General features: G+C 35.2%; 1 protein-coding gene and 1 pseudogene across 3 annotated transcripts in view; one reads left to right on the forward strand and one right to left on the reverse strand.

Moving 5' to 3' along the window:
• UACA (uveal autoantigen with coiled-coil domains and ankyrin repeats) overlaps positions 1-25,338 on the reverse strand; it is a 94,735-nt gene that overhangs the window by 13,248 nt on the left and 56,149 nt on the right. For all 3 annotated transcript variants that reach the window (XM_054594775.1, XM_054594912.1, XM_054594847.1), the window contains exons 6-15: positions 22,323-22,393; positions 22,114-22,220; positions 19,773-19,954; positions 18,396-18,433; positions 14,920-14,988; positions 13,743-13,850; positions 12,555-12,587; positions 11,949-12,047; positions 1,470-1,506; positions 607-659 (exon numbers count right to left, since the gene is read on the reverse strand). In XM_054594775.1, coding sequence (XP_054450750.1) covers positions 607-659; positions 1,470-1,506; positions 11,949-12,047; positions 12,555-12,587; positions 13,743-13,850; positions 14,920-14,988; positions 18,396-18,433; positions 19,773-19,954; positions 22,114-22,220; positions 22,323-22,393 — 797 coding nt within the window. The remainder of the gene's footprint in view (positions 1-606; positions 660-1,469; positions 1,507-11,948; positions 12,048-12,554; positions 12,588-13,742; positions 13,851-14,919; positions 14,989-18,395; positions 18,434-19,772; positions 19,955-22,113; positions 22,221-22,322; positions 22,394-25,338) is intronic.
• Positions 24,080-24,631, forward strand: LOC129087906 (cell division control protein 42 homolog; annotated as a pseudogene).

Genomic DNA, 25,338 nt, shown 5'->3' on the forward strand with positions numbered 1-25,338 from the left:
GTTTCCAGGTTAAAGTGATTTTAGATATCATGCCTACTAATTCACTTGTCCACAGATGAAGGCATGTAAAAAGGTCTTTAAAGCCCAAATATTTATCAGTTCTGACGTCCTTAAGAGGTATTAGGGATGTAAACCTTGTTATTACTTGGAACTAAAAGTAAGGAACAGATAAACACGTAAGAAAATCAGGCAACACTCCCTTCTTGGAAGCTTTATTTATTTATTTTGAGGTGAATTTCTAAAACACAGCATATATAGAAGCATGGGAAAAAATATATATTTTTAAAAGCCAGAAACAAATGACTCTTTAATTAATCATACATGTTTTCCCCTTTTTATGGGAAAATATGAAGTTAACCACTGCTGTAATAGAGGCTTACTATGAAGATGGTGAAATTAATTCAAATCTCTTATTTAAGCCACTGTCATTAAAAACACACTAGGGGGCACCAGAGACAGTAAAATCTGCTAAAGAATGCAAGACCAACTTTTTTAAATAATTAAAACCATATTCAGTGTATATATTTTTGATAAATATAGAAGTTGTTCTCTGTTTTAAAGGCAGAAATATTTTTTATAAATTTTTTTCTTAAAAAGCAGTATTACCTGTGAGTCTGTCATGTACATTTGACCTTGTTTAAGAAGCATATCTTCTTTTCCTAAATAAATCCAAATAAATGATATCAACTTCAATATCCATACAAAAGTACGCTAAGCATTAACTTGGTGTTATTATCTCTTCTTTATTTTTTGAACAAAAGAGAAGCATGAGTTACAGTATAAAATTATCTCTTCTAAAATGTCTATATTTTTCCTTTTTTCTTTGTACATAAGGGAAGTATCTATATTCTTCTGAATAAATTATAAGTTCACTTTTAGAACTATATAACACTGTTAAATAAGCTCCATGATTATTATATATGTACATTATAACCAATCAAAATAAAAGTGGTGTTCTTGCAATTTACTGGATATATATTAATATTCAGTGGGAATCAAAAAATGTTCTAAAGAAACTGTTTAAAATTGAAAAACAACAGCAAAAGTGAAGACTAATTATGTATAGTTTTAAAATAAATAACATGTTTATGGAACTTCTAACTAGTTTTAAAGTTATTACTTGTATTGATACTGTATCCATAGATTTCTCCAAATCAGAAAACCATGTTTATTCCCATAAAAAACAAGTCCCAAATATCACAAGAGAAATGTCTACTAACCAACAAGGCAAATTTGGTAATTCATACCATACACAATTGTTAAAATATGTGCTAAGGAAGTCAGAGCCTCAGTGATTACCAAATTTTGTGTTAGAGGCTAGAGTCCCACATGTTGAGGAATCACACACTAGCTGGATGAAGTTTAGTAACAGGAGTAGCATATATAGTTAGACAAAATAAATAGGCATAAACATTCTTCTTTGCTTAAACTGGGTGAACTGTAATGATAATCTACATTTTTATACTTACGGGTACTGAAATGACTTCCTGATCCGACATGTTCACTCTGAAATCAGAAGTATAAATTAAAACATGTTAGGTGAATACTGCTTCATTTTGTTATATTTTGTATCTAATTTATCTCCAAATGATCCAGTCATTAAAACCACATTTTAAACATTCTTTGCTTCTCCTGAGTATTATTATTCTGCTAGAACCCACAAAGACACAGCACCAGCAACAGTTAGAGAGATCAGCTGGGAAAAAACTACTTCACTAAGCATTTTAATAAAAGCAGCCAAGTGTTCAAGGAAAAACTTTATTGCTCAACAGAAAAAAAAGTGAGCTCCAAATGAACTGAAATAACTTTCCATGCATATTCTTTGCTGCTTCTTTTCCTCAAAAGGAAGTAAATGCCACATTTGCACCACATTACTTTACCACTGTTGGGGATGGGAACCCTGCCTCACTGACTGTGCAATATTAGTATTAACCTCTTCTTTCAGAATTTATAGAATATCCACTTAATTTTGAAGGTAAAAGGAGACAGAGAGCAGGAAATGAAATTGAGGCAAAGCTCTACACTCAGTAATACATCCATCAATGCACCAGGAAAGGGAGAAGAGAGAAACTTTATTATGAATAAAATATATTTGGATTGCTCCTTTTTCCAAGTAAGCCAAATACGAAGACTCTAACACATAAATTTAAAAAATTATACCTTCAAGAGTGAAGATATGCATATGTAAGTTTATGTTTGTATATTTGTGTGTATTAGTACTAATAGTTAACATGCCGAACTCTGGTGTAGGTGACTACAATAAAAATGGTCCATGGTTCTGTAACTAAATTAATGCTACCTGCACTAGTTCTGAATGCCCCAAATGTATGGAAATATGCCGGTGAACTTAGTTAAGCTGTTTGTTGTATGTAACATTTAACACTAGAGTTTGCAATAGCTACTAAGTGGATTTCTGCATGTATGGGTTGGAGGAAGTCTGTGAACATAGGGGTTTCAAAAAACTTAGTTTGGGTGTATTACCTTTCCTTGAATATGCAAATGAAATGAATGCTTTTATTTAACAAAATTAGCCTCATTCCAAAATATCCATATTTTTCTAGAAACGTAAGGGAAATGCCTACATATTAAATATTACACGTAACAAAGCAATTCTGTTGGAAGTTTATGAAGATTTTTAAGCATGTGAGATAATACAGTAGAGATGAATTCTTAGGTTTTTTTTGTTTGTTTTTGCTTTTTTATTTTTAATTTAAAAAAATTTTTAATTCAATTTACTGGGGTAACATTGGTTAATAACATTATGTAGGGTTCATATATACAATTCTATATATAGTACATAAACTACGAAAACAGGTGATACCCTCAATTTGGATTAAAGTATCATGCAAAAGGCCTGAGGCATGAATTCTTAGTTTTTAATGGCTGCTTTCATAGATCCTAAGTCACATACAAAGTGGGCCCTATAATTTTCTTTTTGAAAGTAAAAAATTATTTCTAGTATAAATTCATCACAATGAATATGTACTTACTGGACAGAGTGTCCCCATTATACTGAGTAAAAAAACTTACAAAACAGAATGTACAATATTCCCAGCTGTTAAACGTGCATGTGACACCAGTTACGCACAGGAAAAGGTCTGAGAGGGCACAAGTCAGGTGCTCAGGGTGCTGGGTGACAGGCATGCTTACTTTCCACTTTTAGTTTAACTACATTTTCTCATTTTTCTAAAGTAATTATATATTATTTTTATAAGAAAAAATGTTATTTTCGTATAGTTTATTATAATGTCATTGAAAGTTACAGACTTGCTTTAATTTTGTCTAAACTACAGAAAACCATTTTATTCTTAACACATAAGGGGCTACTATTAGAAGTAATACATAAACAGTACCCAATTATAGGTGCCAAACTTTGATGGACACTTCGAAGGGCGCATATGCCCATCTGTATTTTCTTGTCCAAGCTATTCTGCATGGGACGCTAGTATAGCAGCTAAGAGCACAAAGAAGCCAGACAACCTGGGGTCAAGTTCTGGTGCTGCCACTTACTATTTGTAAACCCCTCATGGAGAGATCACTCTGTGCCTCAATTTCCTCACCTATGAAGTGCGGATAATACTAAAACCTATTAAAATACTACCATATAGATCTGATGTGTTTACTAAATGCAAGAAAAGTGCTCAGAGAGGTTTCTTGCACATGGTAGGTGCTATGAAATGTTAGGTACTAACAGGTTAACTAATAACCTTAAAATGTCTTAAAAGTGTGAAAAAGATAGAGGCCATCATACTAGATAATTCCTTAGCTTATAAAACTGTGTTTCTAAATAATCTTCTGAATTCGGTCACATAAATAAAAATTACAATTTTATTTTTTTAATGTATCAAGGCATAACTCATTTGCAATAAATTCCACAAATATTAAGTGTACAGTGCAATGAATTTTTGCATAGGTGTACCTTGTGCAATCCCAGATCAAGGTGTATGTTTCCAGCACCATCAGAGCTGCTTCTTGTGCATCCTCGTCAGTAACCCCTACCAGAGGATGGCCTCTGTTCTGACTGCCATTACCATCGATGAGTTTTGTCTAATTCTGAACTTCATAAAAATATAATCATGTAGTATGTATTCTTTGTGTCTGATTTCTTCCATGCAACATTATGTCTTTGAGATTCATCCATGTCTTTACATTCCTTTTCATAGCTACACACATATTCTTTTATATTTACAAAGAAAAAATTACCGAGTAGTCATGGAGGAATCCAAGAACGGAGTAGGGGGCAGTTGCACTTACCTCTTCCCGTGACCATATCAAAATTATAATTAAATTATAGAACAATAAGCATGAATAACCACCTGAAGGCTACCTGAACAGAAGGCCTATAACTGAGCATTTACAGAAGAAACTACATTGAGACTGGTAGGAAGGAGACAAAATGGGCTGGCCCTGTACCCAGCCCACTGGGTGTGGTGGTAGAGGATCAGAAGGGATATATCAGCTGCAAAGTTCCCCTCTAAAGAGCAAGAGGCCTTAGCTCCATGCCAGGCTTCCCAGCCTGGAGCACCAGTGTCAGGAAAAGGAGCCCACAAAACAACTGGCTGCGAAAATCAGTGGGGATTCCATCTGCCTGGGTGAGATGGAAGGCTGCTACAAACCCAGGCGTCCTCTTAAATGGTCAGTGTACAAACATTCACTTGCAGGTACTCACCCTGAGCTCCAGCAGTCACACAGGGAGAGACTAATCTGTGTGGCTTCAGGGCAAGGGCCAGAGGGACAGCTGCCAATGTTTTTGTGCTGAGTTTTCCTCCTGCCCAGCACAAGGCTACCACCTTTCCTGGGTTGGCCCTCCCCGAACAGGGCATTAGCCTGGTGAGCTACACTAGCTCCATCCTGACAACTGCATGGGGCCTCACCCTGCCCAACTTGCACACCACCTAAGGCCCTGACTGCTGCAACTGGCCTGGGCCTGTGTGCAGTCTGTAAAAAAAACTCGAGAAATTCCAATCAAGTTCTGGGGGTGCTGAGACAGAGAGGGAGAAACTAAGTTGCAACGCTCCAAGGCAAGGGTCGTCTTCCAGCATGGCTGACAGGCACCACCTTTCTTTTGGTGAGCCTTCCCTCCACACGGCCAAATCTTAATCTGTATTAGCCTAGTGAACTCTAAAAGCTCTGACCTGTCAACACCTTCAGACCCTACTGCGAAGGTCCACAGGCCCTAGGAAGCTCATGGCTGGCCTTGATGTACACTGAGACTTTTGCTGAGTGGCCTCAGATCTGGCAATGTGCCAAGTCTGAATCTATCAATCTGGCACACTGAGAGCTGCTTCACCCTACTTGTGTATCACCCCAGGCTCTTTCAGCAGTTAAGCCTTGCAGGTAGCCAATAGGCAGTGGAAGATCTTAGAGTACTTTGGGCTTTTGCTGACCTGTCCCAGGCCGGGTACTGGTGGCAGCCAGCCTCAGCTCATAACTTGACACCTTCCACATATGCTCAGGTCCAGCATAAGCACCGACCAACCATAGACTGCTTTGTAACTACTAACAGGTAGCCCCAGGCTTGGTCACAGACAGCATTTGACATTAATCTGCACCAGAGTTCTTCCCCAAAGGCCTCCAGAACCAATATACCAGGAGATGGCTTCAGACCACAACAGAGCACAATCAACTCCACAAGTGGCACATCCAAAGGGAGGTTTCAGCAAGCACCAGACCCTGCTGGGACAAATTCTGTTCTGTGGGGTCAGCCCCAGTGTAGCAGCTCGTACACTACTGTTATGGCCAATCCTCATAGCCAGCCAGCCTGAGGGTCAACTGCTACCCACAGATGTGCCAACAGCAACCGATACTCAGCTACACAGTAGGAAACACATGACCAACATATCTAAAGCACCTGGATCAGATGATCAGAAAGACTATGTCGCTGGAGCCCACACCACACCTACTGCATAAGGCCACCCTGCCAAGACTGGGAGACATAACAGATCTACCTAATACATAGAAACAAACACAGAAAGGCAGCAAAAATGGGAAGACAAATAAACATGTCCCAAATGGGAAAACAGGATAAATCTCCAAAGAAAGAACTAAATAAAATGGAGGCAAGCAATCTACCAGATGCAGAATTCAAAATAATGGTTATAAGGATGGTCAAAAAACCTAGAGAAAACTTCAACAGAGATAGATAACAGGCATAAGAAAGGATACAGAAACCATAAAAAGGACACAGAAACCATAAAAAAAAAACCAGTCAGAATGAAGAACACAATAACCAAAATAAAGATTACACTAGAAAGAATCAACATCAGGACAGATGAAGCAGATGATCAAATCTTCAATTTAAAATACAGGGCGGTGAAAAACACCTAATAAGAGCAGAAAAAAAATTTTTAAAAACGAGAAAAGTAAAGATAGTTTAAGGGTGTTCTGGAACAACACCACGTGTAACAGTATCTGCATCAAAGGGGTGCCAGAAGAAGAGAAAAAGCAAAGAATTGAGAACTTATTTGAAGAAATAATGATTCAAAACTTCCCAAACCTGGTGAAGAAAAAAGAAACACACATACAAAAGCACAGAGGGTCCCGAACAAGACGAACTAAAAGAGGCCCACAGCAACACACACCATACTTAAAATGACAAAGGTTAAAGACAAAGAATCTTAGAAGCAAGAAAAGAAAGACAGTTAGTTACTGACAAGGGAGCTCCCATAATACTGTGAGCTGATTTCTCAACAAAAAATTTTAAGGCCAGAAAAGACTGGCACAAAATTCAAAGTGATGAAAAGCAAGGATCTACAACCAAGTCTATTTACCCAGCAAGGCTATCATTTAAAACTGAAGGTAAGGTAAAGTGCTTTCCAGGCAAGAAAAGCTAAAGGAGTTCATCATCACCAAACCAGTATTAGAAGAAATGTTAAAAGTACTTAAGAAGAAGAAGGGAAAAAATAACATAAATATGGATAATAAAATGTCAACAACTATATACCTAACAATAAACACTGTAAAGTAAATGGCTAAATCCTCCAATCAAATAGCATAGGGCAGCTGAGTAGATACAAAAGCAAGACCCTTATATTTGCTGTCTAAAAGAAACCCATTTCAAATCGAAAGACATATACAGACTGAAAAGTAAAAGATGGAAAAGATATTTCATGCAAACAGAAACAAAGAAAGCGGGGGTAGCAATACTTTTATCAGACAAAATAGACTTTAAAACAAAAGCAATAGTAAGAGACAAAGAAGGACACTACATAAATGATAAAGGAATCAATCCAACAAGAGAATAAACTCATAAACATTTATGCATACAACATAGGAGCACCTAAATATGTAAAGCAAATCTTCATGAACAAAAAGGGAGAGACTGACAGTACTACAGTTATAGTAGGGGACTTTCACACCCCATTGACATCAATGCATAGATCTTCCCGGCAAAAATATCAACAAGGAAATGGCAGCCTTAAATGACACATTAGACCAGATGGATTTAATTGATAGTTTTGGAGCATTTCACGCCCAAGCAGCAGAATACACATTCTTTTCAGGTGCACATGGAATGCTTTCCAGGATAGACCAGAAATTGGGCCACAAAACAAGTCTCAATAAATTAAGAAAACTGAAATAATAGCAAGCATCTTTTTTAACAATGGTATAAGGCTAGAAATCAATGAAAAGAAAAAACTGAAAACCACACAAATACATGGTGACTAAATAACATATTACTGAACAATGAACAGGTTAATAATGAAATCAAGGAAAAAATCAAAAGATACTTTGAAACAAAATAAAATGAAAACACAACACAAAATCCATGGGACACAGTGAAAGCAGTTCCAAGAGGAAAATTTATAGCAATGCAGGTCTACCCCAAGAAACAAGAAAAATGTCAAATAAACCATTTAACTTTATATCTAAAGAAACTAGGAAAAAAACAACAAACAAAGCCAAAGTGAGTAAAAGGGAGTAGAAGCAAGAAAATAATAAAGATCAAAATGGAAATAAACCAAATAGACTCTTAAAAAACCACAAAAGATTGATGAAACCAGGAGCTGATTCTTTGAAAAGATAAACAAGATTGACAAACCTTTAACAAGACTCATCAAGAAAAAAGAATAGAGAACCCAAATAAATTTAATCAGAAATGAGGAAAAGTTAAAACTGACACCACAGAAATATAAATAATTATAAGAAAATACTGTGAACAATTATATGCCCATGAACTGGACAATCTGGAAGAAATGGATAAATTCCAAGAAACATACAACCTGTCAAGACTGAATCAAGAAGAAACAGAAAATCTGAACAGACCAATTACAAACAACAAAATCAAATCAATAATCAAAAAATTCCCCAAAAACAGAAGTCCTGGGCTGAATGGCTCCACAGGTAAATTTACCAAATATCCAAAGAAATAATTAACACCTTACCCTTCTCAAACTATTCCAAAAAATTCAAGAGAAAGAAAAGCTACCAAGCTCATTTTATGAGGCCAGTATTTTCCTGGTTCTAAAACCAGACAAAGACATTATAAAAAAATCATTATAAGCCCACATCCTCGATGAACATTGACGCAAAAATCCTCAACAATATATTAGCAAACTGCATCCAGCAATACATAAAAAAGATCATACACCGTTATCAAATGAGGTTTATTTGTGGGATGCAAGCATGGTTCAATAACTGCAAAATAATTAAATGGTATACCACATAAACAAAATGAAGGATAAAAATCATATCATGGTATCAATATATGCAGAAAAAGAACTTGACAAAATCTAACATCTATTTATCATAAAAGTGCCCAGCAAAATGGGATAAGAGGGAACATACCTCAACATAATAAAGGCTATATACAACAAACACACAGTTAACATCATACTCAATGAGGAAAAGCTAAAAATATTTTCCTTAGTTCAGGAACAAGAGAAAGATGTCCACTTTCACCACTTTTATTCAACGTAGTATTAAAAGTCCTAACCACAGCAATCAGACAAGAAAAATAAAAGACACCCAAATTAGGATGAAAGAAGTAAAACTGTCATTATTTGCATATGACATAATACTATATACAAAGAACCCTAAAGATTCCACCAAAAAACTACTAGACCTGAAAAATGATTCATAAAGTAGCAAGATACAAAATAAACATTCAGAAGTATGCTGCACTTTTATTCACCAATAATGAACTATCAGAAAGAAAAAATAAAAAACAATCCTATTTACAATTGAATCAAGAAAATACAATACCTAGGTATAAAGTTAACCAAGGATGTAAAAGACCTATACTTGAAAAGTTACAAGCCATTGAAGAAAGAAACTTGAAGAATATACAAATAAATGGAAACATATACATAGAACATATACTATGCTCATAGATAGGAAGAATTAACATCATTAAAATGTCTATACTATCCAAAGCAATCTATAGATTCAGTGCAATCCCTATGAAAATACCAATGGCATTTTGCACAGAACTAGAACAAATAGCTCTATAACGTATATGAAACCACAGAAGATCCCAAATAGCCAGAGAAAGCTTGAAAAAGAAAAACAAAGGTGAAGGTGTCATGTAACCCAATATCAAACTACACTACAAGGCCACAGTAATCAAAACAGCATGGTACTATTATAAAAAGGGACACAGAGATCATTGGAACAGAATAGAGAGCCCAGAAATAAACCCATACCTACATGGTCAATTAATATATGACAAAGGAGTCAAGAACATACAATGGGATAAAGACAGTCTATTCAATAAAGGGTATTGGCAAAATTGTACAGATATATGCAAAAAAAAAAAAAATGAAACTAGACCACCTTCTTACACCATGCATAAGAATAAACTCAAATGGATTAAAGACTTAAATGTAACACTCAAAACCATAAAACTCCTAGAAGAAAACATAGGCAATAAACTCTCTGACATTTCTTTTAACAATATTTTTTTTTCTGATATACCTCCCCAGGCAAGGGAAACAAAAGAAAAAATAAAGAAATGGGACTACATCAAACTAAATAGGTTTTTGCCCAGCAAAGGAAATCACCAATGGAATAAAAAGACAACTAAATGAATGAATGAATGGAAGAAGATATTCTCAAGTGATTCATCAGATAAGGGTTTAATATCCAAAAGTGACAAAGAGCTCATACAACTCAACACCAGAAAAACAAATAATCCAACTAAAAAACGGGCAGAGGACCTGAATAGACATTTCTCCAAAGAAGACATACAGAGGGCCAATAGACATATGAAAAGGTGCTCAACATCACTAATTAGTGGAGAAATACAAACTGAAACCATGAGATACTACATCACACCCATCAGAATGGTTATCATCAATAATTCAATAAACAACAAGTGTTGGCAAAGATACAAAGAAAAGGGAATATTCATACGCTGTTAGTGAGAATGAAAATTGGTACAGTCACTATGGAAAACAGTATGCAGAAATCAAAAATAGAACTACATTATGACCCAGTGACTCCACTTCTGGGTATATGTCCAAAGAAACCTAAACACTAATTTGAAATGATATATGCACTCCTATGTTCACTGTGGTGTGATTTACAATAGCCACAATATGGAACCAACCCAACTGCTCATCAGTAGACAAGTGGATCAAGAAGATATAGTACATATGTACAATGCAATTATGACTAGGCTATAAAAAAGAATAAAATTTTACCATCTGTAGCAACATGGATGGAACTAGACGGCATTATGCTAAATGAAATATGTCAGATAGAGAAAGACAAGTAACAAATAATTTAACTTAGATGTGCAATCTAAAAAGCAAAATAGAAGAACAAACAGAATAGAAACAGAGTTACAGATGCAGAGAACTGATGGTTCTAGAGAGGAAGGGGGCTGGGAGGGTGGGGAAAAGGTGAAGAGATTAAGAACTACAAATTGGTAGCAACAAAATAGTCATGGGGATGTAAAGTACAGCATAGGGAATATAGTCAGTAATTGTAACAACCATGTATGATGCCAGGCTGGGACTTAAATTATCAGAGGGATCATTTTGTAAATTGTCTAACCACTATGCTGTATACCTGAAACTAATATAAAGTGATAATGAATGTCAACTGTAATTTAAAAATAAAATTTAAAAAAATCAAAATCTAAAAAATTATTTTTGTTATGTTCTTCAGAGCTATATTCCCCAATAAGGATAAAGATTCATGCTAAATAAGCCACTCTCTTCAGTGACCCCAAGTGATGAATGCCATTTATAAAATACATATTATGGCCTTGCAAAATGAATGTATGTGATTAAAAATCAGAAGAGGGATCATCTTTGGGGCAGAGAGTGTGTTACCAACAGGAAACAACTGTGAGAAGCCTTTTGGATACTGATAATGCTGTTTCTGGATTGGGTATATTCACTTTGTGAAATTTTTTCAACTTATACTTTCGAATATACATTTTAATATTTCAATAATTTTTTTAAAAAAAAAACATGGCTTTGGAGAAACTAAAAGTTAATTGATCCAACCAAAGATAAGTGTGTGATCTGAGTGTTAACACCCTATTCTTCATCAAACAATGTATTCTACTTAATCCAGATATGTAAGAAATTTTTCCTGAAATAATCTTGGAAATACCACTATTCATTGATATAATGCTTTGTTACTATTGCCATCATAATGATTGCACATTTAGAGGTAAAAAAAAACCTTTTTAAACAGTAAGGACGGACAATGAAAAAAGTTGGGGATGAGCAACTGGAACTAAACTATACGTCAGTTACATGCTAGTCAATTTCAATGATCTCATTTAGCCTTTATAACAACTTTGGAAAAAGGCACAAGGACTCCAATTTTGCCAAAAGGTAACAAGCTCAGAAATTTTAAATAAAAAACCGCCCAAGGTCAATGTATTTAAACTATAAAGAAAAGAATGATAATACAAATTCAAGTCTAACTCCAAGCCTTTTAACACTATCCATTATCAGTTATATGAAATAATTTATTTAAGCTTTCTATACCTCAAAATATTTATATCTATTTTTCAGAGCCTCAATAGTTCTCAAACTTTCTTCATGTTGCTTTTCTTTAGCCGCCAAAAGGGACTTCAGCTTTTCTTTCTGAAGTGGAAAGGAATAAATACAGAACAAAATCACACTGTGCTTGAAACTGAGTTTAAAATATGTTTTAGAAAACATGAGTTAGAATTACTTTGAGGACTGCAGTGAATGAATTCTCTAGCATGGTGGATTTTTAACTATTGGCAGTTAAACATTTCTTTAAATATACTAGTAAATTAAATAATATATACAAACATTAAAATTTCAAATTTCTGTTTGTCTTAAATATTATTTTCGATTATTTAAAATGTTTAGAATTTTACATCTTTTCATGAAAAGCATCACAGAAATTGAGATATTCAGAGGCCAACAACAAAACGTCAATGATAATCCATGCCACTATATTCAAAACACACTTTTAAAGTCACCTATAGGTTTTGTTTTTCCCTTTGAGCAATATCCAGAAATAGAATCCTGGTCACCATCTAGTCAGGACTTAAACCTCTACTGAAATATCATCAATTTGCATAACATTTCACAGCTTTAAAGTAGAACTTATTATCCTACCTCACTTTCCAGATCATCAGCAACCATTACTTCCTAAATTTAAAAAAAAAAAAGAGAAAGAAAGAAATTTATGTTCACCCTTGAAAGTTTACTTTAAAAGACTTAAGTGTGGCCAATATCTTTTAAAAAGACTGGAACGTGTCTTTAAGAGTGGGAACAAGAATGCCTCACTCTTAATGTCCGCCTGATTCTGCTGAGTCGTCATTCATTCTTCTCACTCTCTAGGTTCAGAAGCACCTTTGATTCTTCTGAAAAATCCATCAATTATCAACTTTAACCTGCTCTTCCTCCTCACGTTTCTTTCTACTCCTTCCTCTCCAATCCCACAACCCCAAGTATAATTCAGTCCTTTGTTACTACTACGTATCAACATTATTTTCTTTTCTTGTGACGGAGGGACCCAAGAAAAAGGAATTTATTTATAAAAAATTGTGTATTTATTCTTACATGTTTAAACTTCTGTCGCCTTCAAAGTACTCTCCGTTTGATGCAATACACCTATCAAGATTATCTTTTCACTGCTCAAAACAGGTTTTGAACTCGTCGATTCTGATGCCTTTTTAGTGCTTCTGCCATTTTTGGTTTGATCTGTTTCCACAGAAACAAATCGTTTCCCTTTGAGGACTTTTTTCATCCGGGGAAACAAACAAAAAAGAAAGTTCCTTGGGGTGAGATCAGGTGACTAGGGAGGGTGGGGAATGGGGGCCATGCCACTTTTGGTCAAAAACTGCTGAACACTCAGTGTGGTGTGGGTGGGTATGCTAGTAAATTACCCATAATGAAACAGGAAAATGTGCTGAAAGAGTCTTCAAAAAAAACTCACTCAAGCCAAATGGAGCCTCTCACAATACCAGCTGGTACATGAATACAAACACGTTCCTAGAACATTCATGTAGTCGGGAGTGGGGGAAGCCCGTACTACAAGGGGTCCACCCTCCAGAAGATAATTCTGGTTTTTTTGGGTCCCCCTTCATATATCAAACATTAAAAGCTTCACATAAAGGTTCCACTGAGACAGAACTTTCCTCAGAGCAATGACTAAATTTTAAGTCTCTAACTTAAATAGCATCTAAATAGCAGACTAAAGAGCATCTGACTTGATTTTACAGGTGATTATTAACAACTTATTATTGATGGTGATTACTGGTAGCAAAATTGTTTGGATTTTTTATCATGCAGATTATTTACCTCATTTAGCTGTAGTTGTAAACCATTGACTTTATCCAATAATATTCTCTGTTCTTGCTGAATTTTTCTCAACCTCTCTTTCAGATCTCCATTTTCCAGCTCTAGATCCTTAAATAGTAAAGATAACAGGTGCCAGATAGACTAACCTTAAAAGACCAATTCTTATGAAAGAAATTTTAAAAATCAGTTTGCTATCATTTACTGATACATATGTATATAAAAGAGCTTTAACTATACAATAATTTCAATGACATTCAAATGATTTAAATCCATAGGTTTGAAATAATAGAGAAAATTATAGTCATGATAGCCGGTGAATACAAGCACACACAAGACAGCAAGCCATCATGATTCTAGTAAAAAGTACAAGCATCATCTGGAAATAGAAAATAGCAAGCAGAAGAATATGACATTTTAACTTCTGTTTAACACTTCTCAAGATTACAAGACTATTCTAATACTTTTGTTAAGCTAATCATCATTTCAGTGCTCTGAAAAAAAAAACCATTTAAGTCTCCAATGGAAGGCTATATATTTCACTTCCTTAACACCAAATACTAAACTATAAAACCCAAATAAAATGTTTTTAGCATATGGAAAACAGCTATTCAACTTATGTTTTAATGTTATTTCAGTCATAAGGTAAACCATTTAATTACAGGATCTTCCTCCAACATAATCCATACAACAATTATTTTCTGAACCCTTTCACAAACTAAAAGGTAAAACGTGCTGTGTGGTTAACAAAATTATTTTTTTCTTAAAATAAAAATACTTTCAGAAGTTCAGATTTTATTTACATTAACAACCATCATTTTATCATTATAATTATCTAAAATTAATAGCTATTTATGATTTATGACCCAAAACAGATATATTTAAATGAACAAAAAGTTATATATAAAGTTGTTAAATTATTTGCTTCCTAATATGCAATAAAACAATACTTTGTATAAGATAATACTGACGCAAATATTCGTATCAGAAGTCAATTCTTTCAGAAGGGACTGCGTAAGAAAAATGCAGTCACAAAACATAACAAGCCACCTTTGCTTCCCCCACTCATTTCCCCCACATTTTTGCTCTCTCTCCTTTCCCCCTTCCCCACTGAAAACAAAAAACAAAAAACCCGCTGGAACTCTTTGCAAAGAAAGATGCCAATATTTTTTCTTTTTACCTGAATGCTTTGATGTTCCCTCTGATTTGACTTCATATTTACATCATCTAGCATGTGTGTCAAATTTCGCTTTGGTAAAACAAAAGAGAACACAGGTTAGTAAGTATGAGAATACAGAAATATACATTTTCCTCAACAGGCAATAAACCCAATTAGTGATTATTCAGTTTATCCAACATTAAATTCTGGTGTACATAACACAAGGTAGCTGTGTTTCCATTTAAAACTTGAAATGGAAAGCATATTTAAGGATATTGGTTTTAAATAAATCAAGTATAATTTATTTTCAAATGCTAAAAAATAACACAACTTAAAATCCTTATTGTGAAGGATTTATTTTAGCCAAAGTAACCAAATTCCGAAAGAATTTGTACTAGACAGGAAATTAAAGTTGTGCCATAAAGCATCATCAACCATTCTCAAAGGAAGAATTTAGTCTTTAAAACAAAGAAGGGGGGAGATACACATTGAAAGAAAAACATGGAAATTATTTTTCTCTGAGCACTGATGAAATAAAATACCAAGGGGGTGTGGTAAGTAAGAGACAGACAATCCTCTGACCTGCGCTATATATAAAAGATCTCTCAAGGATTGGTTGGGTATGTGTTGTCTTGTACACCTACTGCTTTGAAACCTTATTCCAGCTTAGAGATCTGCTTTAATAAAAACACAATTATTAAACAAGAGAACAACCTCCTTTCTTCACCCAAACTGACCTTTAAATCTACACAATTTAGAAAGCTTTCTTTCTACTTGAGAGAAAAAAGAGAGAAAAAAAAAAGGAGCTGATGCTTTAATTCTCCAAGATAATTTTTTTATGTTTTGTATTATTTATCAAGTTTTGTTTTATGAGTTTTGAATTTAGAATTGGAGGGACAAATTCCCACGAAGATATTCTATATCTATAATTTGGCCCAAACTACATTTCTTGCAGCTTTTCCTCTACCAAAGGACTGTTCTTCATGTGGAATCTGACCAGTTTCATACTGCTTTCACCACCCCTCCTTCCCTTCACAGAGGGTCCCTCAAAACCTGGCACCTGGTTACCAGTCCTGTCGCTTCTCCTGCCCCATGAAGTACATAATCTCTCCTGCACTGTGGCCTTGTTAAACACGCTCTCTCACAGGGGCCCTTTCCTCTCTCAGTGAGGCATCTCCCAGAGACCCCGATGGCTCCCTCCTCACTTCCTTCAAATCTCTGCTCCAGTGCCACATCCTGGGAGAGGCCTTTGCTGACCACACAATCTAAAACAGCTTCTTGCCCTCTCCCTCTTCATTTCCTGATCCTGTTCCACTGTTCTACAAAGATTCTATACTCACCTACCTGTCGATCATCCCTCTCACTAGGCTGGGAGTTAGTTCCATCACTTCCATGACCTAGAAACTTTGAACACTATGATCTCCCCAGTAACTAGAACAGCAATTGGCATATAACAGGTGCTCTACAGATATCTGTTAAGCAAACTGAGTAAGTTTTATTTTTTAAACTATACTGTAGTCTTCTTAACAAGGATTATATGTCCCTTAGTACTGGAAAATATCCTATTTACAGAATATATTTTTAATGTATTTAATAAATAATGGAAACAAATGAGTTTTATAGTTCCTAGCAGAATATTAACTCCACGTACTCTTTTAGATAACACTAAGCAGAATACCATTCCTATATTAATATTTAATAATAGTTATTTAAATATCTATATATTTCAGAAACTATTTTTCTCTGATTCTATATGAGATGGCTGGTATAGACACAATAGTGTCCATTTTATTTAACTCTATCCCCCACTTAAGTTATCTGAGGAACAAGAGAGGAGGCTGAAACAGTTGCTCCAGATGGAAAAGAAAAGTGACAGCAGATATGACCATGCATGAATGTATTACTTAATTCAGACATATTAAAATGGAAAACATGCTTTAATATAACTTTCAGATTCAGGTGAGAGGTGGAGAAGTGATACAAAATGATGATCAGAATTGCTCAGTAGGTACCTGATTACCTTCTCTTCAGGGTTTGGAAGTGCTCAGATTCCTCTCACTAGAGAAAAGCTGAAAGCCTGGAAGGAAACAGCCAGCAGAAGAGGAAAGCTGCCTACACTATCTTGTGAGCAAGACAGATAGAGTGCCATAAACCAACCCCTGTAACTTGAAGAGACTGGGGAATACGATAAGACATTTACTGAGACTATGTCACAAAACTAGGGTTAAATGGTGTCTCGATAATAAAATTAATGCAAGGTATACATTATTTCATGTATTGTGTTTTTTAAAGAAAAGTCCTCATTGAATTAAGTACATACAGAGAAAAAAGGGAATCAAAATGTTAACAGTGGTATTGAAATCACAGTATATAATCAATTTTGAGTTCTGTTTTCTTCATTTCTTATTGTGTAGGAAGAATTTTCCCATAAGAGTAAATATTTGATCTGTTATTAAGGGAGAATAGGAAAACCAGTCCATGCTCTGCCAGGCTAAAATTCATTATTTAAGGATCTCAACAAGGTGTGATATTTCATACTTGAAAGGGCTGGATGTTCAAGATCAGCAATCAGAAAGCTATTTATTTCTCATTGAATACACTCATTGTAATTAAAATCCATTGGCTCAAGCTGAGTGACAGTGTTCAGATAAAGCCTCCAGATCTTAATACCTAGGTTCTATATGGGCATAATGAACTGAGCAGAGGAGCATGCCTTGAAACTCAGCTATGTATAATCATTAACAACTTTTATTAAACACTTTACTTAAATTGCATAATACAATGGTCTGTCCAGAAAAAGTCCAGCCATTGTTAATATGAGAATTATTTGTGTGACATTGGTGTAACCTGGCAGCCAAAGAGAGTGGACTGGAATGTGTATGTGTGAACAATGATGACTTCACTGTACCAGTCAGTGGGGAGGGGTAGACGCCATTGAGTGAGCATGTGTACTGTGTGGCTGTCACATTCAAAATAACTGAGTGAGTACAGCAATAAATCTGCATCAAATTTTGTGTTAAGCTTGCACATTCCTCCTCAGAAACTATTCAGATGATTCAGAAGGCTGCAGCTATGGACAACTGGTGATTGGCAGCTTCATCACAACAACATGCCCACTCATGCATCACATCTTGTTCAGAGTTTTTTGGCAAAACATCAAATCACCCAGGTGACTTAGCCTCCCTACGGTCCAGACTTGGCACCCTGCAACTTCTGGCTTTTCCCAAAACTAAAATCACCTTTGAAAGGGAAGAGATTACAGATCATTGATGAGAGTCAGGAAAATACAACAGGGTAGCTGATGGCAATTGGGAGAACTGTGTGAGGTCTCAAGGTGCCTACTTTGAAGGGGACTGAGGCATCGCTGTCCTATGTACTATGTTTCTTGTATCTTGTATCTTCTTCAATAAATGTCTCTCATTTTTCATAGTCTATGGCTGTATACTTTCTGGACAGACCTCATATATATAATTTTTCAAATTAAAATTAAGATCTACCTGTTGTAATGATGGTCCTTTCTTCCAAAGTTCTCTCCCTGAAGATTTAAAGAGGTGAGGAAGAGGAATAGTGAAACAGCAGGTTAACCTGGGTAGATATGAATTCCCTAACTAAACAATTGAGTCAATATAAAAAAATAAATTTTTAAGTTGTCTCTCAAGCAACTTTATCATTTTCAAGTTAAAATAATAGTAAAATATCATTTTTGCATCTCAAATTGGCAACTTGTTTTGCTATGACAACATCCAGGTAGATAATTTGTAATGATAGGGAGGAGGAGACAATTGAAAATGTAGTATTTAAAACTTTCCTAAATTGAAAGGCGACTTTTCAATATACAGGATCCAGCAGAAGTAATGCCTGCTTGAGTGTGGTTGGTAGGGGAATAATATGGGTGTAATAATTTATAGTTTTAATTTGAACATTTCACCTAAAATGTCATATGGTGTGCTTGAGTGTGATATTGTTATGTTATAGAATTATATGCTTATGATTTTGTAATAAAAAAGCAGCATTATTTGTGCCAGACCCTGTATATTAAAATCTTAAAGAAATGTGCATACCCTGAAATCCTATGATTCAATTTCTAGGAACTAATCCTAAGGGTAAAATAAAAATATGCTGAAACAGTTATGCAAAAGGACAGTGACTAAATTGTTTTTTATATTAGTAAAAACTATAAACAACTTGACACCTATATAAAATTGCTTGATTAGATTAAATAGGTGGAATTTTATGCATCAATAAAAATCATGTCATAGAAAAAATATTTATGATGGAAAAGCCTACAAAATATATTACACATAAAGTAATCTACAGCTCACTCCAGGTGACTCAATTTCATGCATACGGAAGACTGGAAGGATATGCCTCAAAATGTTAACAGAGGCTCCTCAGTAATCAGATGAGTGGCTAATTTTATTTGTTGTACTTTTCTGTATTTTCTAATTTCTCTTTAATAAACATAGAAAAATACTTGGCATACATATTTGACAAATATTGGTTGAATATTATATATACAGGTTTGAACAATGATTCTTTAAAACTATAAATATAAAAATTAAGAGCTTCACCCCTGCCATCAAAAAACATATTACTAAAACACTTGATTTGACTCCTTCTACTCAGTTCTTAAATTACTCCACAGTATAGTAGGGTTTACTGATAAACTAGACAATATATGCAACACACACTGCCTCAAAACAAATGGCTAACAATTTAAAATACACAAAACCATAGTACAGAGGGAGATAAGCCAATACTGTTCATCAGTAACAAATATTTTGCTTCTTACAAACTGTAGTCCTACCATCTAAATCTTTAAAAGCTGCTCCTTATTAACCTGGACTTTTCTAGTTACAGAAAACTTCTGGTACCTCTGTTGGTATTTTCCGATGCAGTCTTCAATAAGGTTAGAATGTCCAGGTTGTCACCAATTCTTGCATAGTAAGAACAATCATGGCCAAGGGCATCCAGCAAGCTTACATCAGCACCATTTTTAATCAAGACTTCTACAGCATCTTTGCAACCATACTCGCAACCTAGCATGAGAGCAGTTCTAAAAAGGAAGACAGAAGAATAAAAGATCTTGAGAAAGATCCAAGAAAATAGTTCAGAAATCTTCTTCCAGAACCCCCATTTTTAAAGAACAAATATTACTTTAAAAAGTGATACTTATTAGAGATTCAAATTTTACTCTATGTTTTAATCTCATATTTTAACTTCACAGCATTTATTAAAACATTTGCTTTGTTTCTTAGTTTGAAGAGCTAAAATCTTTTATCACTTTATATATATTTGTTACTTCTACTACCAAACTAACTCCCTTTATTCTAGTCCTACTATGTCCTACAAGCAAATTACCACAGAAATCTTCCACAACTGATACTGTCACCCAACTTGCTCAAAACCAACAACAAACCCAAACTATTCAAGTCCCTTCATGAACTGAACCACAACATATAAATCTCCCCAATGAATCCCTTCTACTCCAAAGAAAACAAGAATTGAATTCCTGTTCGTGATTTCTTTTTTAGAAGAGCTTTGCCTCTCCTACCCGGAGACCTTCACATCTTCACACTTAATTTTAAAACTTGTCTCCCCAAATAAATCTTCCTCGATTAACCCCATTAACATGGACCATTGTTTTAATCTGCCATGACAGAGTCATCAGCACTTAAACACTTAATAGTATGTCAGGAAATAGTAATGATACAGTAAAACAAATAAATCATTATGTAAATTTAGAAGTATCCTAGCAATTATTTTGCCCAATTCTCTATTTTTATTGCTGAAGAAAGTAACACCTAATGAAATGAAGTGACTTATCCTATATCTACCTCTGTCTTTAAATGTGAATATTAGATTTTATAAGTGATTCTTGCTTTACTCTGCTATGTATGTTCTATTCCTCTTTTATACTCCCCAGTAGTTACTGGTATACAATTTTATATAAAACAAGAATTAACAAAGTTTTTATTATTGGGGGAAAATGCTATATATAGATAGGACAGGAAATAAAAAGAAACTTGAATACAGTGTCAGAACCTAAGATTTTAATTAATTTTAAAACCATCTGCTATCTACTCTATATAATACACATTGCCCTACCTCACTGATTTTTTTAAATTCCAATTAAAAAAACCAGAGACAAACATGTCTGAAAAAAATATAAGATTAATTAAAAAATAAGGCATTATACATGGCTCAACCAGATCATCCCTCTCTGATACTAAAATCAAATATTCTCAGTCATGCTTGGAACCAGATTATATCTGCAGAAACAAAGTAATACAAAAAAACACTTTCTTAAAAATCACATCAATGATTTAACTGCTTAAGAATTTCTTCCTTTGAGATGCCCACACAATAAGAACAACTAGAGCCATAAAATCTGACCCCTAGAGACTATTATACTTCCTACTTCCAATGAATTACAAAAATAGGATACGTTTAAAAAAAATAACATTAAGAAATCAACTTCATTAATAATCATCTATACAATTCCAGGAATTTGTTATAAATTACAATAATGCTTCAACTAGTAGAAGGGCTATATTTCAGATACTGTGTTCTCAGAAACTTTATAACCATAAATACCAGAATTATAATATAGCAAGTGCCATGATACTTGCTAATCCATTTTTAAAGGGAAAAATCCCAGAAGGAAATTATAAATGCAACCAACTAAAATGGATTCAAACACAGAAGCAAAAACAAACTAATGGAAACTTGGGACAGAGAATGAACTCAGTTTCAGAGCAGGAGGTAGCATTGTACCTGGGCAGGGTAAGGAGTGAAGACACCTTGAGAAAATCTGTACTTAAACATGTCAGTCCCCAGGACACCCAAGAACCAAAGGACTCACCAGCAAAGAAGTGGATTGTAGATGTAATTTTTTTGTTCTTCTTCCTTATATCTTATTTGAGCCTATTTCATTAAACATTTTCTTAAAGCTTAACAATAACTGGGATTCTCTTTCTTTAGTTCTTTGACTCAAACATAGGCCCCAGTCACTGTGTGTATTCTGCATTTGCCCATCATCTTCCCCTGTCTGCCTCTCCCCATCCTCCTTCAGCTGACACTGAAGAAAAATAAGTGACGCTAATTCCAAGGAAGGGGAGAACCAAAGGGGATAGAAAGGCCAAGTCACAGCAGCAGAGTTTCAGAATCACTGTGCATCCAGCTGGTGTGGGGAGTTGTGATAAAAAAATGTACCTGTTTTGTTTGTCTCTGGAATTAATATCTGCTCCTCTATCTATCAGCAGTTGACATATCGTTGGCCTACACATCTGAGTAGCCAGAACAAGTGGTGTCCGCCCATCCTAAGCAATGAGAAAAACAAAACAGCATAAGACAACAAATCTCCCAAAACAGAAAAGTCTGAACACATGAGTTGAAATGAGAATAAACATAAATTGACTTACCACATCTTTGGCATTCACCAAGGCCCCATGATCACAAAGCAGCTGTATGCTAGAAGGACAGTCTGCCATAGCTTTGGAGAACAAAGGAAAATGATAAATGGTGAACATCTGTTGGAAAGACATGTGGTGTTTTGCTAGGTCCATTTAAGGGATAAATTCTTCATTTTCTAAACTACCAAGCTTCACATCATTCACTCTCATGTTAGCATAAAAAGCATCAATTTTCTATCTGAAAATGGATTAGACAAGATCATCTTATAAATTTCATATAATTTTTTAGGGCCAAAAACTATTATTATCCTTGTAGAAGACAAGAATATATTGATCTTCTAAGGGTAAACACAGATAATAAAAACCAAGCTCAAATTTTCTATTTATAGTATATTTTTAAACATGGCTATAACTGGCTTGATCCATGAAGTGTTAGCTGGGCTTTTATTAAAGAATCATATTCACTTTTTTATAAAAGAGCCACAGTAGATAAAGTATGACTCATACAATTCATATTACCTTTCAAAAGCAGAGATTGCAGTGCCTGCCCTTAATGACACAAAAGCAGGGTAATTTTTTGCTAAAAATTATAAAGTTGCACGATGTTTTTTCTCTGACCAACACTAGAGTTCATATTTGTGTTATGAAAAAGTATTGTTAAATTCATAAAACAGAATTGTGTTTATATTCCCCATGAATTTTTTAAAGCCTATGAGTTAGTACTATATTATTAGCATAAAAAGTACTGACACAGTCAACATTCTTGTGTGTGTGTGTGTGTGTGTGTGTGTGTGTGTGTGTGTGTGTAATTCAATAGAACAAAACCAAGCATACATAAGAAGATCAAGTAAATGTTCATTTCTGGATGTCTTTAATCCAGCAAGTCTTTTACATAAAATACATGAACTTAAAAAAAGATAAACTAAAATTGAATACATTAATTCAAAAATAAAATTAAGAACTATTCAGGCCCAATTAATAATAAAAATAAAAAAATGTTGCCCTGGCTGGTGTGGCTCAGTAGATTGAGCGCTGGACTGCAAACCAAGGGGTCACCAGTCCAATTCCCAGTCAGGGCACACGCCTGGGTTGCAGGCCAGGTCCCCAGTAGGGGGCACACGAGAGGCAACCACACACTGATGTTTCTCTCCCTCTCTTTCTCCCTCCCCTCTGCTCTAAAATAAATAAAATCTTTTTTTTTAAATGTAAAGCATGATAAATTCCAGAGTGATGATACAGTGAACAAATAAAGTCACTATTAAAGGTACTATGGCAGAGAGTAGCAGCTGGTCACCAAACTCAGGGCCATCTTTTCTTCTAAGGCAGTAAAGTTGTGCTGGGGACATGGTGGCTTACCTAGAGACCACAGTTCCTAGTGTCCCTTGCATGTATGTATGACCACATGAGTTAGATCATGCCTCTGGACTCTGAGAAGAGTGGTGTGTGCCACTTTCTGGTCTAGGGCTCAAAACAGTAGCTTTACATTCCTGCACAATCCTTCTCCTTCCTGTTAGCAGGAAAATAGAGGTGCCTGCTGCCAGCTTCAGTCTTAAAGATGAAGACAAGGCGCTACACAATGGTAGAACTGCAAAATGGAAGGAATCCGGATCCCTGGATGACCATATGAGCAGAGCACAAGCCAATCTGAATGTCAGGACTGTAACATGAAAGAAATTAATTCTGGAGTACTGTCCACATCCTGCTGAAGAAGCTAAGGTCATCATGGGATTGGAAATGCTTAAAGTGGATAGGAAACTGTTTCAGCAATGCAAACAATTAAGTGAGTTTTGGGCTATGGTACCATTGGTAATACAGGTCTCCTGATATCCTGCATAACAAACAAATTTCCATCTGAGTATGGAAATTAAGCTATCACAGTTATGACTGGTGGAGAACCATATATTCTTGACCTTTTTTGAAACTTCAGGGCAAGAGGATTATGACTACCACCACAGAGTTATGCACAGACAGATGTATCTCTAGTCTGTTTCTCATAGGTCTCTTCACTCTCATTTGAAAATAAGAAAGAAAAGTAGGTACCTGAGATAACTCACCACTGTCTAAAGGCTCATTTCTTGCTTGTTGGGACCCAAACTGATCTTACAGATGACCCCTCTCCTATTGACAAACTACTCAAGAACAAACAGAACACTACTCCTCCCAGGACTGCTGAAAAGCTGGCCCATGACCTGAAGGCTGTCAAGGAAGTGGAGTGTTCTGCGCTCCCACAGAAAGGCTCATAGAATGTATTTGACAAAGCAATATTGGCTGCCCTTAAGCCTTTATAAACAAAGAGCCACAAGTGTATGCTCCTATGAATATCTTTCCAGCACCCTTCCGCATAGCTGGGACCAGCAGCATATTTAAATCAAACTAAACATTAAAAATTAAAATTCATTTTTGCAATAACAACAAATGCCCTGCACTTACCCACATGCACTTGTGTGAGACAAAGCCCATAGGTATGGCTCCTTCCCTCTTCTCAATATTAGTTAACTTGTAGTAATTGTACGTTGTCAGAAAAGTGATCAGTACTAGTTTTGGTTTGGTTGTCTCAAAAAATTGTATTTTATTTTATTTTTGTTTAAAAGCAAGGCATACTCATGATGACTTGTAACAGTCTAACTCAGGTTGTTAAAGCTGTTCCCAGGTTCCACTTTGGAGAGTGAGCTGGGACATCTAGCTTTTTTTTTTCTTTTTCGGGGGGCGGGTGGTGGTATGGGAGAGGCTTTATTGATAATTTTTTTAAAAAATTCATTAACCATGGGACAGCACTTAAGAAGGATAGTGATTCCACAATCACTTCCTAGATTTACTTTAGAAAACATGTTCCCCACCTGGGGCTCTGAAGAAGGTGTATAGTAAATGCCTCATTTAATAACGTACTCCTTTTTGATAGTTGCCTTTTCTCTCCACCCTTGAGTGGGTCTGGTATTTGGTGAAACTCAGGAAGGTGGAACCTGTCTTGTCCCTCCTCTTTTCCAGATGCACTATATATGTGACTGTGACTGTCAAGAAAATTTTC

The sequence above is a fragment of the Pteronotus mesoamericanus genome, unplaced genomic scaffold (genome assembly GCF_021234165.1).
Source record: "Pteronotus mesoamericanus isolate MK-2021 breed Mesoamerican mustached bat unplaced genomic scaffold, CSHL_Meso_final contig_100, whole genome shotgun sequence".
Taxonomy (NCBI): Eukaryota; Metazoa; Chordata; class Mammalia; order Chiroptera; family Mormoopidae; genus Pteronotus; species Pteronotus mesoamericanus.